This window comes from Phragmites australis, chromosome 13, assembly GCF_958298935.1.
Source record: "Phragmites australis chromosome 13, lpPhrAust1.1, whole genome shotgun sequence".
Classification (NCBI taxonomy): Eukaryota; Viridiplantae; Streptophyta; class Magnoliopsida; order Poales; family Poaceae; genus Phragmites; species Phragmites australis.
In genome coordinates this window covers 17,343,834-17,361,667 of record NC_084933.1, presented here as the reverse complement: position 1 = coordinate 17,361,667, position 17,834 = coordinate 17,343,834, and the positions used below count along the sequence as shown (strand labels likewise).

Here is a 17,834-nt window from a genome sequence, read left to right as displayed (position 1 = left end):
TTGCTTGTGTTTCTCTCTTTCTTATAAGCAAACTATATGGTTTATTAGTTATAAGTTTCTTTCATAGCACTAGTTTCACAATTGATATCTTTTATATACCATGAACCAATCTACATGATACCCTTCCTATTGTTATTAATAACAAGTGTATATGTCTCGCAAGTATTCAAAACTTATATGCACATTTTTAGAAAGAGTATATCCTATAGGTTGTAATTTTGAGACTAACATGTATTGTTAGATGCATTTTCTTAGTCTCATGAAGAAATCAACATGTCTCCAAGGGTATACAATGCTTAAATGTTTCAACTGATATCATTGTCAACTCATTTCTACATTTAAGCTATATTCATACATGATATGACTTAAACTTTCTATCTCTACTTATTATCTAGATGTGCATATATTGCTATATTCCTACAAGTGGTATTTACAAATAGATCTCATTATATGTATACACATATAAAAGGGAGCTTAGATTATATCATGTGAGTTTCATGAATTATAATTGTTGTTTATCTTTTTCAATTGATATCAATGCCTGCTAGTTTCATGAATTATGATTGTTGTTTATCTTTTTCAATTGATATCAATGCCTGGTATCCTTCAATTGACATATCTTTTTAATTGATATCATTTTATTGGATTATGATTTATAAAGCTCTCTCTCATATGCTCTAACGTTTCTCCTCAAGTTCAATACATGTTTGTAGCTCTTTTTAGAATTGTTGGTAAATAGGAAGAAGTTTGATGATCAAAGCAAGATACAAGATGTCTAAAAATACCGAAGTTGACAAAGAGAGAGAAGAAGATACAAGAAGCATCATGAGTCATCTAGGTTGACAGAAGGGGAGAAGCTCTTGTATGGATCGATCAAGGGAGATAGATGTAATGGAGAAAGGAGGAACCACAACAAAGGGTATTAAACAGTAAGAACATGCATCCAACTAATATGATAAGACTTTATGCTCTTTACGATTGGTATCATTTATTATTTGCCATTTGCTTTGTTTGTGTTATTATCAATCACAAAAGGAGGGATATTGTAGTGAAAATGATCATATTACACCATGATTGTGATTTTGACGATTAATGACAACATACTTATTGGACTAACATATTTGTCAAAAATATATATTAGTAAGTCTCATGGATGCAATACATCAAGAAGCCACAGCAGCCGGGATAAATTTTGATTGAATTGGAAAAGTGCTAGAAAGATTTGCCCTACCGAAAGATCCGACGCAGAGGAGTTTGTACTCACTAGAGCATTATGCACAGAGGCTGATAGCCTCACCGGATAGTCTGGTGAATAAGACATGAACTCACCAGAGTATTTTGTCTAGAAGCAAAGTGAAGGTTGATGACATCACCAGAAGGTCTGGTGCTCTGTGTGTTGAACTCACCGGAGTATTTCTAACAAAAAGGGAGAATGCTGAGGACCTCACAAGATATACCAGTGATCTGCACTGGGTAACACCGAAGTATTTTTTTACAGAGAAAAATACAAGTACAGAAGACTAAAAATCAACTCACCGGAATGAAGAAGAACCCACCAAAAGGTCCCGTGCTCTGAAGATGAATGCACTAGAGTATTTTACACAGAGAGACTGTAAAGGCTCGAATGGCTCAAGATAACTCACCGAAAGATCTAATGATGTATTTAAAAGCACATCAGAGTGTCATGTGTTCACAGAAGCTTTAAGTGAAAGTCCAACAGCTAGTTTCTAAGTTTGTATTCACCACATGATTCGATGTTAGTATTACTGTTCTCATCGGATCATCCGGTTTTAACATCTTTTCTGAATCTTTGGGAAAACAGCTGGTTCGCGGGTTTGAAGCTATAAATACTCCTTCACTCAGTCATTTGAAGTTGTAGCATGCTGTTAGACTAGAGGAAACTATACACATTTGAGAAGAGACCCAAACCACCAATGTGCTTAAAGTGACTATCCAAGGTAATTAAGCACAAAATTAGATAGTGTTTAGTGCTTATAAACCCAGAGTGAGTTGTAACTAGGTATTACAGCTTGAATAAGTAATCAAAAAGTGATTCTACCTTGTACCGAGTGGTACATCAATGCTTTAGAATCTTTGAGACTCGTCAACATCTTGGACCTTGATAACTCAAGCTTGTTGACTCACCGACTTTGTATGAAACGACAGTAAGACGTGTACAAGAACGTAGAGACCCTTACTTTGGTGGCTCAAACTCCGAAGTGGTCACAGCGGCAAGTGACTAGAAAAGAGGCTAGTAGTAAGACTTTACCTTGGTGACTTGGTGACTCATTCAGCTTAAGAGCTTGTTGTTGTGGTTTGATGAGCCATGATCGGGTACCGACCGAAAGCAAATTCTTAGTGAAGCTTCAACGTGAACTAGAAGTGGTATTCATATCATCGATACCACATAATAAAAATCTCTTATGCTAAATTTATCTTATTTATATTTTCACATTTACATACTTGCAATTTACTTTACTAGAGTATGTTGTAATCCTCTTGAACAATAGAGTAGACATACTAAACAAACTTATGGTATATTTAGATAGAAATTAAGATAGATTTATCTTGTAAACTACATCATCTTTCCTCACACATGAGCCAGAGTAATTTATGGAGCACAACTCATGCTGGAGCAAGAAATCGAAAATGTATAAGGCTAGAAGCTGAATGGAATGCAAACAACTCGAAAATGCAGAAGCCATCCATTATTACAACTATTATTCCATCCGAAGATTTTAACATGAATGAAACTAATAATTTGCAAGACGCATGTTTGAACCTGGCTCTCCTGTACTTATCTATGTCCGACGCTTATTTGTTGAGTTCAAAACTTCTGGTAGCTTTGGTATTGATGTCTACAAATTATATCTTTGGATGGTAATCTAATGTGCATAGCTAAATGCAGGATAAATGGACGCTATGTGACTACTTAAGTCGGAGGAACCAATTTTACCGCCTAAATGTTGACATGAAGGGCCGTCAAGAAAGCTAGTGTGTAGGGAGAAGTGGACTTGCCGAAGGGTGTGCACCATTGTGGAAGTTTTTCAAGAACCTTTGCAACCTTCGGTGTAACTCTATTCACATCTGTTCTTAGTTTTAATAAGAAAGGAAGATCTGCTGCTTCTTTAGCTCCTTTTGCAGATGCATGGGTACCATAACTTGACCAGAAAAGGGTCAACTGGAACTTTCTTGGCGAATTCTTTCCACCTGCAAACTGGATTGTATGCCATCCATCTACCTCAGTCTTATCACCCGGTAGGACCAATTTCTTTGAATCCACTGAATAAAATAAATGAAAAGGTCAATCATCTACAGCCATATTATCAAGAATGTTCAAAGCTATCGGTATCAGTGCTAGCTGAAAAGCTGAAGAGATGAATTAGATATGACCTTGCATAATTTTCAAGCAAAATGTACTTCCAAATTAATTATATCTATTTAATGGTTCGACTGACCTTGAATTGTGAAGTCTTCGATTTCCTGTTTATTGATTCTGAGCGACCACCGTGTAGATGATTTGGTATCAACTGAGATTACTGTTTGCCGAGCACCACCTGTAACTGAATCACTTTCCACAAGGAGCACTGGAACTTCAGACTTGCTCCATCCAGTATTGCTGTCCTTGTAACTCCAACAACCATACTTCATTGTAAATGTTACAAAATCAATAGTCATATTCCTTCCACAAGAAAATTCTTCATCTCCAAGGTCCACTAATTCCTTTGTCAACTTTCCAGGTGTATTGGAAAACAGAGAAATATAGGATAATGGTTCATGATCTATTCCTGTAGTATCCACAACATGTACAACCTGAACAGAGGCAAATCATCAAGTTACTATCATCAGTTGAGTACTGTTGCTTTTTCGAGGGAAAGTATTATACTAAGCTCATCTTGCCAATGCAATATAGGGGATATTGTAATAAATTCAGGCAAGCAGGATTCAAGATTTAGATAAATATAAAACAAAAGGTCATATTATTGAGATTATCCCCAATAAAGTGGATCATGGAACCACACGTGTTATTTTCAATTTGTCCCTTGAAAAGATTCTTCTTATGCATTAATTGTGATATTAAAAAGTTTGCAGTACTTTATGATTGATTAAATAACAACGAAGCCTTTAAGTTCCAAGCAAGTTGAGGTAGGCTAGAAATGAAATCTAACAAGAGTCACCAGTACAGAAAATATAAAAATAAAACAGGTATTAGTACTAGTAATAATAGTAAAAGAAGATCAATAGTCTAGGTCATGGTTCAATACGTAGATTACTAAATTCCACGTGCTCCTGTCCAAGGATAATTCAAATCACAGGCTATTCTAGGTTATGATTAATTAAAATTAAAAAAATCGGTTTATATAGACAAAGAGTACAACAAGCTATTCAAATCATATGCATTGCATCAAATCACGTGATAACAATTTTGAGATGGGGTGAGCATATGGTGTCAACGGAAGCTGGAGACCCCATTTGCGAAAAGTGCAAGTACCACTGTTACAAAAAATACCCAAAACATTATTGATGAGTACTCTTCTTTTTGGTTTTAGTACCAGGGACAAAAATCATATTGAAAATTTGCAAGTTTGCATAAATATGTCCTACATCCACGAATTGTTTTGGTAATTTTGAAACATTGCATAATATGCACTTTTCACAAATGAGGATGCCAGCTCCTCTGGTCAAGTGATCATAAGCCAATTTTGAGGTAAACCCAACAAGAAGCAATGCAGCAGAATGGTAGCATAAAAAAAGCGCTTACATTTACAGATCGAGCAACATCCTCCGTAAATGCTGGTGCAATGCCACTTGACACAAGAGCAAGTGAAAGACCAAAGGATATGCATAACAGCAAACCAAGAGTCTTTTTATCACCTAAAGAAAGCATAATATGGTACATCAGCTTCTTTTGAGAATGTAACCGCAAAGGCAGATGCATATAAAGCTAAGAAATGTGTATAAGTGTAAGACTTTCAAGCATTGTCAGATGTCTCATAGTACAGTAAATGTCAGACAAGAGTAGGGACCTTCCAGGCAAGTGAACAATACCAGAAAATGTAAGACTTCATGGTCATTTCACAAACATCAGTTAGATATCTACACTACACTCGACAGGTGGGTGTCTTGAGAAACCCGTGTCTGCTGGTAGTGCAAATGCTCATACAGTACTAAATTACAGATTAGTGAAGAAAAAAACTTGGCGTCTCAAGAACACCTCTTCCATTCTTTATAGCGGAAGAAAGGCAAAAATGAAATGTAAACAGGATTACAAATATTAATATTGATATTGCTTCAACAAGGAAACAAATATGATTATGTCATGGTTTACCTGAGATATGAACGTATGAAAGAAGATACACAAACATGAAACAGACGACCACAGCAATGGCAACAGAAACTATTACATTTCCAAGCCAGTGTGGCAGTCCACCAGGGTTCCTGCATATTTATGCAAAGTGAGGTTAACTAAAGCTTGGTTGCTTTAGATTGACCGACAAGCTACTCTCCATCAACAGACTTTATGTTTCAAAGAACAGCAAAGATTAACAAAATAGATGATATACTGGGAGGTTACAGGCTACATATTACCTGTCAACACGCACAACACTCCCAACAATTACATCAGCCATGCGCACAACCAAACCAACAGAGGACACAACTGGTGTAGCCAAACCCAGAACCAATGTAACAACTTTAAGCTGTTTAGGTAACCGAACAGGAGATAGAGTAGCTTCCAAAAAACCATCTACAAAGAAATGACAGCCATGAATACTCAAGGTGATGTCGAGCTATTGACATACTCAGACGATACCAGCAACTTACATGCAAAAGCAGGCGAAACAAGCCAGATGAGAGCTATATATGACGATCCAACCTTGAAATAGGTTCCCAGTATTAGAACTATTAGCCATTGGACAAAACCAGATTTAAAAATCCACCTCTCGGCTTCCAGATCAATAATATATTCCATCTTGTTATGAGCTAGGCCTGGTTTTGTTCTAGAATACACGCTTCGAAGATGCCTCTTAAGGAGAATAAATCCAATATGCTGACCAATAAATGCTCCAAGCAGTGCGGGTGAACCAAATAAGCCAATAATTAACCATGGATTTGCAACATATGGAACAGGAAACGGACATATATGGGGCAGAGCAAATGCTACCACAACTGGTAAGCAGATAGAAAATATCAACATTAGAATAATGCCCAAACATGATATGCCAAAGGACACAAGCCCAGGGCGTCCACCCATAAGCAATGATGTTCCCCATATCAGAAGCGACTGCAATATGATTGAGTTGTGAAACATGGTAGCAAGTCGTTGTGGATAGATCACCATGTACTTGCCCTGCAAAGTTGTAGCATACCAGTGAAAAGAGACTTCAGTTGACTGCAATACCAAACTCTCTTAATCCAAAGACTAAATAATTTAATGATGTGCTGTTCCAGCTAATATTGGTGATAAAGAAAGTTGACCTCCATTTTTTTAGGGATTTTTTTTGTGGGAGGGGGGAGCTTCCCCACCTACTTTCATTGCATTTCTAGATTGGCACAAAATACATCTCAAGGATTACAACAGCATGCCCAAGCCCATAACAGGCTAATACAACTAGAGGCCTATGATAGAGAGACCTTTGGAAAATAGAAAATTTTGGAGGGCTGTACCTCCAAAATTTTCCAATTACCAACAAGGCAAGGGGGGAATAAAGGCTTTGGCGGCGGCGTTGTTGTTGTACCAACAAGGCAAGGGACATTTCTTTGCCAACAAAGATTGGACCAAACCATCCCAGAATGGAGGTGCTCCTCCAGCAAGGATATGAAGCAAAATACAGTACTCCGTCTAATAGGCTAGGTATGATGAGCTTTTGCAGTAGTTATTCTCTCCTGTTCGTACCCTATATCCATATTATCTGTCGTATCTTCCTATCAATCCTAACTCTAAATACCAGAAGCCTTTTGCTCTGAACAAGAAAACTCATCATTCTGCAACAGCTGCAAAGATTTATATTTTTTGGTGCTATAGTTACCTGAGCTACTATATGGTCCAGCAGTTAGCAGACAACAGAAACTCCGCAAATGATGAAAAGATGGGCCTTTATGATCTCAAACATTAGCAAATTAAAAGTCAATATGTTAAGATCATAACGGTGCAATGACCAGTACGAAAAGGCAACCATTTTTTTCCATACAGAACATTGAAATCAGAAAGCTATGCCTGTGCACTGTGGTTCATTAAGCTTAGTGAAAAAACAGAGGTTTCATGATACAGAATCACAATCATTGGCAGAACCAGAAAAAAAGAAGAGAATTTACTGCAATACCAGAATGTCAAAAAAAACAGCTTTATCCTGCTCTGTGTTTTTGTGCTTTCGTTGCAGTGCATCTTTCAAAAAATTTGGTGATGCTGCAGCGCGGAGTAGGAAAGCAAGCATATTATCCCCATTATGCTGAAGAGACCCTGGTTTCAGAAGCTTCATCTTGTCATTCTGATAACAGAAACAATCACAAATCAGAAGCTCAAATGTTTAAAATTGAACTAAAAGTGGATTATCAAATATTCTTTTGACCTTATATTATTTTTATCAATAAGGTCATGTTCCAATCCATATCTATGACACAATTTCTGAGAAACAGAGACACATGAAATTATAGTCTCATGGCATTCACCAAGAATCAAATGGTCACATAACATGTTATGAACTTTGGGCCCTGTGGGCAACGACCACCTTGTGAGGCAGCAGAAATGATAGGAGTCGGCGTTTGCATCAGCTGGAAGCAGCAGCAATGCATGAGGCAAGGCTGGCTGAGCCTAGCGCTCCTAGGAATGCATAGTTTGTTAGTCAATTATGTCAGGATAAGATGCCTCACTATTTCGGTTTGGTTGCTCTCTGCCAGAGATAAGATGTCATAACTTGATTTGGTTTGCTTGTTGGTTATTAGCTGTTCCTTTAAGGGAACGCATCTACTAGCATTACTCAGGCAAAGAATAATCAAGCCATATCATAATTGGTCTGTACATTCTGTAGAAAAACAGCTAGATACTTGAAATAAACTTCATCCACGATCTCTGTCCACTTTGTTTAGCATTCACTCTAATACTAGCATCATTACAAGAAGTTACTTTTCGTTTGGAATAGAAAATCATTCAGTTTAAAAGCCCTAGTATTGTAGTTAGTCAAACAACATAGTCAGAAAAGCTGACTCGGTGAATGAGACTTCGTCATTAAACATCAATTTCCAGTTCTTAAAAAACGTCAAAATACAAACAGATATCAATGCTTCTATCCAGAACCTTGTCTGTGGAAGTTCATAACCAACCATGTTGATCTTTTCATGGAAATATCAAAACATAGATAAGTCCGGTGTTGATAATGATAAGAAGAATATATAGCCAAGAAAACAAACCTTTGTGTGATACACAGATGTTGTTTCTGTATATGCAAAATCAAGTCCAGGAAGACCAGCAACTTCCTGATATATTTGAAAATCTGTAGCAGATTTTATTGCTCCAGAACAGAAAACATCCTGCAATAACGAAGTTGGGCTTTATGTCAATCTGCAAGAAAGACGACCACGGTTGATCTATTGTGGCACTAAAATGACAGATCTGGAACCACGTTCTTCACTCAAAAAACAGAATACCCCTTCTTATGTTTAAGCTCATTTTTAGCACCAAATAAGTGGGTGTGATGGGCTTAGAAACAATCTTATATTTTTTTCATATTAGAATGGGAAGGCTAATTTAACAGATTGTGGCACTAAGAAGAATGACGGGTATTACCAAAAACCAATTTAGTTTCATGCCTCGGAGGTCGACCATGGAAGCGATTTTATTGATAAGGCAACTTATGAAGAGATATAGAGAACAAAAGGACTTGCACATGGTATTCATTGACTTGGAGAAGGTTTACGACAAAATACCGAGGAATGTCATGTGGTGGGCCTTGGAGAAACGCAAAGTCCCAACAAAGTTCCAACAAAGGGCATTACCCTCATCAAAGATATGTACAATAATGTTGTGATAAGTGTACAGACAAGTGATGGTGACACCGATGGCTTTCCAATTAAAATAGGATTACACCAAGGGTCACTTTTGAACCCTTATTTATTTGCTTTGGTGATGGATGAGGTCATAAGGGACATACAAGGAGTCAAGGAGATATCCCTTGGTGTGCTCTTTGCTGACGATATGGTGCTAATTGATGAGAGTAGGATAGGGGTTAATATGAAATTGGAGTTGTGAAAACAGACTTTAGAATCGAAAGGTTTTAGATTTAGTAGGACCAAAACCAAGTATATGAGGTGCGATTTCAATGCTTCTGGGCATGAAGGGGAAGATGTTAGTCTCGGTGGAGAGGTGGTTCCCAAGAAGGATATCTTTCGATACTTGGGATCGATGCTACAGATGGATGGTGAGTCGATGAAGATGTTAGTCATAGAATCAAAGCAGGATGGATGAAATGACGCCAAACTTCTGGCATCCACTTGTCAAGGGTATATTGCCCGCGATAATAGTCAAGCTAAAAGGTAAGTTCTATAGGACGGCGATTTGACCCACGATGTTGTTGTTAAGGGTATATTGCCCGCGATAATAGTCAAAGGTACTGTGGTAATATACTAGTCTAGAGTTTCCCTCATGTACTCTATATATTGCTTCCATAGGCTACAGTTGAATACAAGTTGTTATTCCTAACATGGTATCACAGCTAGATTTTCTTTTTGGACGTCACAACTCGTCCTGATCCAATCTAAACCGCTGCCGATTCCCACTCGTCGGCTGGCTCCATCTCACTCTCTTTCTCCCCACCGATCCACTCGACGCCATGATCTGCGACCCCTCCCTCTAGTGGATCAGATATGTCGTCCCTCTGGTCTCCTCGCACCGGATCTATGCCGAGCCATCGCCGCCCCGGTCGCTTCCGCCTGTGGAGTTGACGGTGGAATGGCGACGCCGACGCCCATGGCCGCATGGGCGAGCTAGCCCGCTTTTCGTTGGTCTTCCGCTACCGCCGTTGCTCCCTCCACCGGCCTCCGGGCTCCTCCGCCGCCGGCTCCGCCCAGGTCGACCCCTCCTGTGGTCATGTTGCTGCCGCAGAAGAGCACGCCAGCCATGTGCCCGCACGCCTTGGGCCCGAAGGCACCTGAGCGGAGCACCTCCACGAGCGCGAGCACCTTGCCTGTGCGGACGATGTGAATCTTGTTTGCCGGCTGCATGGAGGTTGACCAGCGCTGCGGTGGCGTCGGTTTTCCTCCGTCGGGCTCCGCCTCCTCTGTTGGGTTCCTCTGCTTCCCACGGCTCCTCGCCGCCGCCGCTATCCATCGTGGCTCCGGAGGACGCTAATTTGCTCGGCCGTCCATCGATTCTGTCGATTTGTGTCACCGATTGGATTTGCACCGACCTGTCGATCCGTGCATCGATGGCCGGTTCTGCACCCTCCTAGTAAACGTTGCTCATATGGAGTCCTGGCGCCTCGCAATGGCGCCTCTGCCCGGCAAATGAAGCTTCTTCTCGCCGTTTGCGCCCTCCTCCTACTATACGGCTACTCTTTTGGACAATCGCTTGCAGCAATATGGTGCTATTGTGGGCTGCTCTTGTGTCACACATGGGCCGATCCAGTTGTTTGATGAGCTTCTTCTAGGCCTGGTGGTATTCGGGTTATCCATCTCTTGTTGCTTAGCTTCTTTTGCTATGATTAGCTTTTTGTGCTGCTAGTATTTGTCGCTACCTTCATTTGTGTCTAGCTTTAGTTTTTTGTTTTCCGTTGCGTCTACATCCAAGTTTCAGTCTCTTTTACTTCGTTTATGTCGTGCGAGTCCACATATCCCTTTGTCAATTAGTCGTTTTCTTTTGTGGTTAGCTAAATATTCGTCTTTGTTTAGATAATTTTTTCACGTCGTTATTGATGCAACTGTGCTATTTAGGTCTTTCCGTAGCTTTAGTGACAACTTTATTTGTTGTCTTGCTACTCGTCATTGCTTAGTTTACAATTCTTGACCAAGGACATTCTTTTGTTGTCATCATCACGACTCTACTCGTGTGCTTAGTTTTGTACTTCTTCGGCTTGATTCGATAGGACTACCAAGGCTCCATTCTACAGCGGCTTTGAAGAGACATTTTTTTTTGATGTATTAGTCTAAGTTTATTACTAGAGTCACCTCTTTCAAATGCAACGCTATTGCATACACCTTGCATTTGAAGAGGGTGTTAAGGGTATTATGGTAATCTCCTAGTCTAAGGTTTCCCTTATGTACTCTATATATTGCCCTCACATACTACCATTGAATACAAGTTGATATTCCTAACAGTTGTATAGCGCAGAATATTGGCCAACTAAAAGGCAACATGTCCCATGGTGTTTTGTAGCAAAAGCATGCACCCAAAAAAAAAAAAAAGAACAGCACTAAACAAAAGGAGAAAGGGATATGGTACCTGTAAACCTATCTGAGCAGATGGGTATTTGGCTGCCGCAGCAAAGCTCTCCAAGGCCCAATGGTCGGTACCCTTGTCATGGAAAAAAGAAATCAACAAATTAAGCAAAAGGGAATGGTAATCCACAGCATTTAAAATGTCAAACATTTTTATGGTGCCTAAAATTCAAGTAAAGCCAAAGTAGCCTCAGCCAACTTCGTGCTTAATTTATCTTATTTTCTTCAATGTGCAAATCCAACTGAACCTTAGTTCTTGATTTGCTCATATTTTCAGGAAAACTTTTTATTAGGAGCAGCAACAAAGTAAAAAATTTAAAACCAGGAGCTCACACCTTTGGTACCAATGTAAAAGCAAGTATAATTTAATCATCCAAATGAGGAATATTTCAGGATTAGAAAAAGACCTGAAAAAGAGTGGATTTCCCACTGATACCCATAGCTTCCAAATCAACCACAAAATGTATTGAATTTCTCCAATGGTGCTGCATAACAGTTAAGATTGGCATTTAGGAAGTTATGTGTAGCAAGCGTAGTGATAGTGTGGCACACACATCTTTCAAAATGACATGTTTACTATAACAGATGTACAATTGAGAAGTACTATTACAGCTAACAATGTGTCGTGCAGGGGCTTGTTTTAAAACATTAACACTGGTTATGGCATATGTATCAAGTTTAAAGATACCGACCTGAGTTATAAAACTATGGGCGCCAACAAGACCCTCTTCTTCTCCCGTGTTGAATAAAAATAGAACACCACTCTTAAATCCATGTGCCCACTGAGCCACTCCCCGTGCAAGCTCTAACATGACTCCCACACATGAATTGCAATCTCCGGCACCTTCTCTGAAAAAGCATAAAACAATGAATATGAAAGTTACTATAACTTACAAGAAGTTGTACCAGTAAAACAACTAATGTACAAACAAAAGTAATTAATGCTATTTTACTATCACCATAACACCCTATATGTATAGCTATCTAACTTACTAGTGGAATCATGCTCAATAGAATGACCAGGCAAACAGAACATGGCGCTGTTAATCAGACAATATCATTCGTATGGTTCTTTCAAAACATATCCGAGATATCTTTTCATTAAATGGTACTCCCTCTTGAACCCACACCCAACATTCTTTAGTTATTGTATGGCAACCTGTTTTCTAGTTAGATCTTCAAATCCGTATGTTTAAAGAGTGGAACCCCTATTTATTTCTTGTAGTTCACCCGCCACACCAAATCCCCAGCTCACCACTGACATAATACTAATGATTGATTGTTGCATAAGGACACAGATACAAAATAAAGACTACATCATACATTTTTCATCAGCGAGTGACAAAAAGGAACAACAATACTTTATTTTTTTGCCATGGAAAGTTGGTAACAGACTAAGCAAAATGCTTCGCTGCATTGATTCCAGACAAGTCCCAAAGGAGGGTATTGAGCCTTACGTTGTGGAAACAGTGTCGATATGGGAAGAAACCAGAATCAAATTTTCCTCAGCTTCGGGTAAATACTTGGGAACAACTCTCAATAGCACATGCTTTAGGTCTGAATATAATAGAGTTTTTCCCTTGAAAAGACCACTAGATAGGCGATTTGCGCCGATATCTGTGTGGAACAGCTCCAGTTGAACATCAACCTCCCAATGAGCCGCCTTCTTTATTTTTTCTGCTACTGCATATACATACTATTGCATGGGTATGTCAAAATGGATAGTACAACCAACGAAAATGTTCCACAAAAATGCTCAGTTTTAATAATGTTACTTGTCAGGTTATAATAAGGTGTATCCATAACACCACTGTGATGCAAGAAGGAAAACGGTAACTAAAACAATTAACAATGAGAGACAGAAAGAATCAATTTGGTGGATCCTTACTTCAACTTGCGTTTTCTTATCAGAACTTCACGGCAACTTAGCCGTCACTAATTATCAAGAATATTTACATCACAATTGTATGGCAGCACCATGCATTAAAAATGCGGGCTCAATTTCGTCCTTCTGTGTTGCACTAAGCCATTGGGAGAACTCTATTTTGTGCATCTTTAACAATTATGCTAAAGCTATTACATTATGGCTCTAACAAAGAGGTAGTAATTGGTCATTATATCCAAAGGTAGTAAAACGGAAGTTGTTTTACATTATGTCATACTTGAGCATAGACTTTGTCAGGTTAAAATCGCAGGGAGCCAAATATAAATACAAGTTAGCAAAAGTCTTCAATCACAACTTTTTCTTAGGGGTTCAATAATGACAATAGATATCACTTGAAAGTACTTTACCAGAATTCCGATATGGTACTACCAAATTCAGTTTCTCAGACAAATCTACAAACACGACATCCTAATGTACTGACCACAAGTAGTTTGACCCAGCCTGATAAGTGAAACGTTTCACCTTACTGTAATTTCAACAATACAGAAAATATAGCCTTGGTAAGCATGTTTTATACTAGAGAGCTCTCATGATGAAACAGGTTAATATAATAACTAGGAATGGCATAAGGCCATCTAACATATATTTATTTATATATATATATATATATATATATATATATATATATATATGTGCCTTTTTGCATAAAAGATAGAGTAATACTTGGCATCAACAATGAAACTAGAAGATTTAGGTGCTAAAACTGTGAAAGTAAGCTGTCTGAATGAACAACCTGGACAGCAAGATCGAGGGAGTCCAAACCAACTGGATGAGGACCAAGGCCTGTCAAATACTTAACATGCCCAAGCGCAGAAGCTTCCGAGAACCCCCGCTTACCAGCCTGCTCAGCATCAAGGGGCAAAGGAAGGTTTGCGAACTGGATACGATAAACAGACCAGGACCCATGAAGGAAAACTATCAACAATCCCAGCAACAAATAAGCGCCCCTCTTATGCTTGCAGTTGTCCTCATTTGAATCAACTGCTTCATCAATTTTAGGCTTCTCATGGGTTGACACAGAAGAGCCTCGTCCTCGAGGCATTCTTCTTATCTGAATTTAAAAGGTGCAAACAAAAAAAAGTATTATCTTCACAAGTACTACTAATAATAGAAAAACAAGAAACAATTAGCTGGATTTTTTTCTGAGGTATCTTGCTTGAAGAAATAAGTAAAAGACAATGTTTGGCTTTTCTGTTGACATTTAAGGACAAAGGAGTTCAATGAAATTATTCCATAACAACAGGATAACAATTTTAAGTCCACGCTACCAAACTAAAAGGTTACATGAATTAGGTTAAAATATAACCTGAATCATGCACTCCCTTCAGCATTCCAGATCATGAAAAATTACTAATGTAAGAAATGAATTGGTGTAAACTTCTCTCCCTTTGCCATAAATCAAAACCCAACAAGTCCAGTCAAATACATGCATACAGTCCAGGTCTTGTGACTTTATTAGTTAAGTTTCAAGCATATTTCTACCCAGAATCATGGTTATTTGGACTGTACCCAACAGTAAACCAATAAAGGCCCCAATGCTGCAGGTTTGGTCTGGACCAGGACAACAAATAACCAAGTGGTAGGCCACTGTAAGGATTTACAACCTCATTATCACTTTCAGGCGAGATCTGCCGCAGCTACATCTACTACTTTTATTCTATGTATTTACTACTAGTACAAATCAGGAGAATAGAACATGAGAAGAGACAGGACCGTGGTGTGGCCCCTACTAACTCAGTCTAAGAAAAGGCCAGTTCAATTACCATTAAGTTAACCTCATCATAAGACCATCTCCAACAGCTACCTCAAATCTTCATCCTCAAAATACTATTACAGCATCCACTATCACTATTACAGCATCCTCTATCCCTAACACTGTAGCAGTACTGTATCACTGGATAGAGGATCTGTTGGAGATGAATTTCTAGTACTACAGTATACCGCAAAACACTGTAGCACTAGAATCCTCAAATTTGGAGACTCCGTTGGAGATGGCCTAATGGGCTAACATCGGATAATAACGCAACTAATGCTGGCCTAAACTTGCAAGTACCAGGTACTCCATACGAACTGCACAAACATTGACCTCGCATATCCATCTCATTTGTTCCCATTATTTTCGCTCATTTAACGCTCCAAATCTCAATTGGAAGCACAAAAGCGGCGAGTACTTTCAACATTAGATCTAAAAGCCCCAGAGCAGGCATACCGTGGGCAATTGGGGTTCAGTTGAACCCTCAGTTTTTTTGGAAAATAAACTGATATCAGTAAATCCCGCCCCCCCCCCCCCTCCCGGCCCCCCAAAAAAAACGCAGGGCACCAAACAGCAAACAAATCGGAAGGATTGGAACATCCTTTCGAACAAGATACGGATTAGATTACTCACAGCAAAGTAAACATACTACAAAACTGAATTGTCTGAACACGCTCTTAGAACACTCCACTGAAGCAAGCGAGGGCTTCCTTAACAACAAGAGAGGAAGTCAAATCAAGTCCGGATGGATCTCCACTCGACGCCAGTACAGTTGAGATGAGCAGAACCACGAAGAGGACTGGGACGAGAGGAGAATTCCCTCGACGGCGGCGTGCTCCGCTTCGATGGAAGCCTAGAGGGAGACCTGGCAGGCAGCGAGACCGTTCGGCGGTGAGGATCTTGTGCCGGTGTAGAACGGAACGCGTACTTGCCGGGGTCGCCTCGACCCTTTTCACCGGGGCATTTGATTTTTTTTTCCACCTTCAGTAATAAATTTGTCACTAAGTCTATTATTATAGATTTAAAAAGACTTATTTATCATATTTAACGAAAAATTATCATTCCGATGAAATAGCAAAAATTTAAATATTCACTTTTCACCTCAACCAAACCTCAGACTAGATTGCACATTAACATCTACCCTCTTCTTATAAGTGCATTTTTTTTCAAGGGTGCTTGTAAAATTTATGGGGTTATTTTATAATTGTGCCGTTGTTGCAGTCAGATTGGGTCTATTTAAACGGGCATTGACATGACACAACGCAAGGATTTAGAACAAATTGAGTGTCATACATTGTAGAAAATTCTAATTTTTCTAGAGGGGAGTACAGAAAACTCTAAACTATGGATACATTTGTTGTACACTTGAGGTTTTTTTATAGAAATACATTCGACTCCACTAACCTGACGGCACACCCAAATCGCTGGTCAAAAGACTCCATACAAAGTTTGGGGAAATATCAACCAGGTATACTGCCCTAACCCAGCACCATGTCTAGCTAGAGCATGCGCAACACTATTGGACTCTCTAAAACAGAACGACACTTTAACATCGTTTAATAATAACGAACATTGGGCTTTCACCTCACGAACTAAAACTCCAATTGAAGACAAATAAAAAAAAAAAACATCGCTCTTCAAAGCAGCAAGAAGACTTGCCCACAGATGTCATCCATTTCTTACAAGCAATCATCAAGGCTAAACGCAGGTATCCTCCAACCTTCTCATTAGCGTAAAGTATCATCCTAAAGCAAGGATTGTACAAATAATTCGATCCCCCCCCCCCCCCCCTAAAAGAACATGATAATCTTACCACGAGCAACGTGTATCTGTATATCTGGAGATAATCCCAACATCCACAAAATCATCCAAAGCAAATGCACATGCATCACAGACCCATGGAGTCATGGGCTGAAGATCCTTCGAGAAAGAGTCACTGTTGCGGCCAACTCTATCCTTACGGCTGAAGACAAAAGGAGAGTAAGAGGATGCAAGCAAATGAACAATTTTGGAGAGACCTTTCGGCCAGACTCGTGCCATCGTCCATCTAGCTCGCACCGCTAGAGGTTTCGAATGGCTCCATGTCATGGTCCGTCTAGCTCGCACCATTGGAGGTCTTTGAAAAATATTATCTGATTCCAATTTATTTTATTATACTCATCCAAACAGCTCTCCATCTAATCCTGTTCCGCGAACCAAACACTACTTCAAAGCCATGTTTGTCGAGATGCCATGACTCCAACGGCCGTGCCGTGTTTGATGAGGCTTTCCTCTGGTCCTGGATGGACGCGGGAGAGTAGAGTCCGGGCAGTGGCGGAGTGCATTGAGAGTAGAGTCCGGGCAGTGGCGGAGTGCATTGAGAGAGTTCCTTTAATACTTTATGAACCTAAAAGGAGCTATTGCACTTACTCTGCTAGAAGTCACAATCCTGGGTACGATGCCTGAATTTACACCGGAGTGCCAGGCAAAACACCAAGAATAGTTTGTCACATCAATTCATACTTGTTACAGATTTCCCTAACAACACTTGCACAACTTGAAATGAAGACCAATGTTCACTCGCACTACTGTTTTCCAATGAAAGCACTCACCTTACTGGTGTATCCACCAAAAACACGTCAAACGCAAATCAAAAGAACGATGAGTTAGCAATAGGCGGATTAAAGATCTGCCAGATCCTAGCCTAGCACTACACTTCTGACAGTCATC

At 39.5% G+C, this 17,834-nt stretch overlaps 1 protein-coding gene across 3 annotated transcripts; it reads right to left on the bottom strand.

Annotated features, from left to right (window-relative positions):
* Positions 1-2,671: 2,671 nt before the first annotated feature.
* LOC133888611 (uncharacterized) lies at positions 2,672-16,084 on the bottom strand. 3 transcript variants are annotated; one of them, XM_062328915.1, is made up of 14 exons: positions 15,759-16,084; positions 14,106-14,423; positions 12,885-13,123; positions 12,120-12,276; positions 11,835-11,912; positions 11,432-11,503; positions 8,407-8,526; positions 7,323-7,487; positions 5,824-6,349; positions 5,590-5,746; positions 5,330-5,439; positions 4,763-4,875; positions 3,459-3,813; positions 2,672-3,282 (listed from the first exon to the last, which is right to left on the bottom strand). In XM_062328915.1, exons 2-14 carry the CDS (start codon positions 14,412-14,414, stop codon positions 2,960-2,962), a joined length of 2,724 nt encoding a protein of 907 aa, XP_062184899.1. In that variant the 5' UTR covers positions 14,415-14,423; positions 15,759-16,084; the 3' UTR covers positions 2,672-2,959. The 3 variants fall into 3 exon arrangements, with proteins under 3 accessions (XP_062184899.1, XP_062184900.1, XP_062184901.1); XM_062328916.1 differs by having other exon boundaries at positions 15,775-16,084; XM_062328917.1 differs by lacking the exons at positions 7,323-7,487; positions 8,407-8,526; positions 11,432-11,503; ... (3 more) ...; positions 14,106-14,423; positions 15,759-16,084 and adding an exon at positions 7,029-7,306.
* Between the last annotated feature and the right edge of the window lie 1,750 nt (positions 16,085-17,834).

Bases quoted from the DNA above. Each gene is read 5' to 3' on its own strand.
- LOC133888611 (XM_062328915.1), bottom strand. From the start codon at position 14,414: ATGCCTCGAGGACGAGGCTCTTCTGTGTCAACCCATGAGAAGCCTAAA. The intron at 5,747-5,823 runs GTAAGTTGCTGG...ATTTCTTTGTAG, and splicing joins TGTTTCGCCTGCTTTTGCAT to ATGGTTTTTTGGAAGCTACT. The intron at 4,876-5,329 runs GTAAACCATGAC...TGCTTTCTTTAG, and splicing joins TTCATACGTTCATATCTCAG to GTGATAAAAAGACTCTTGGT.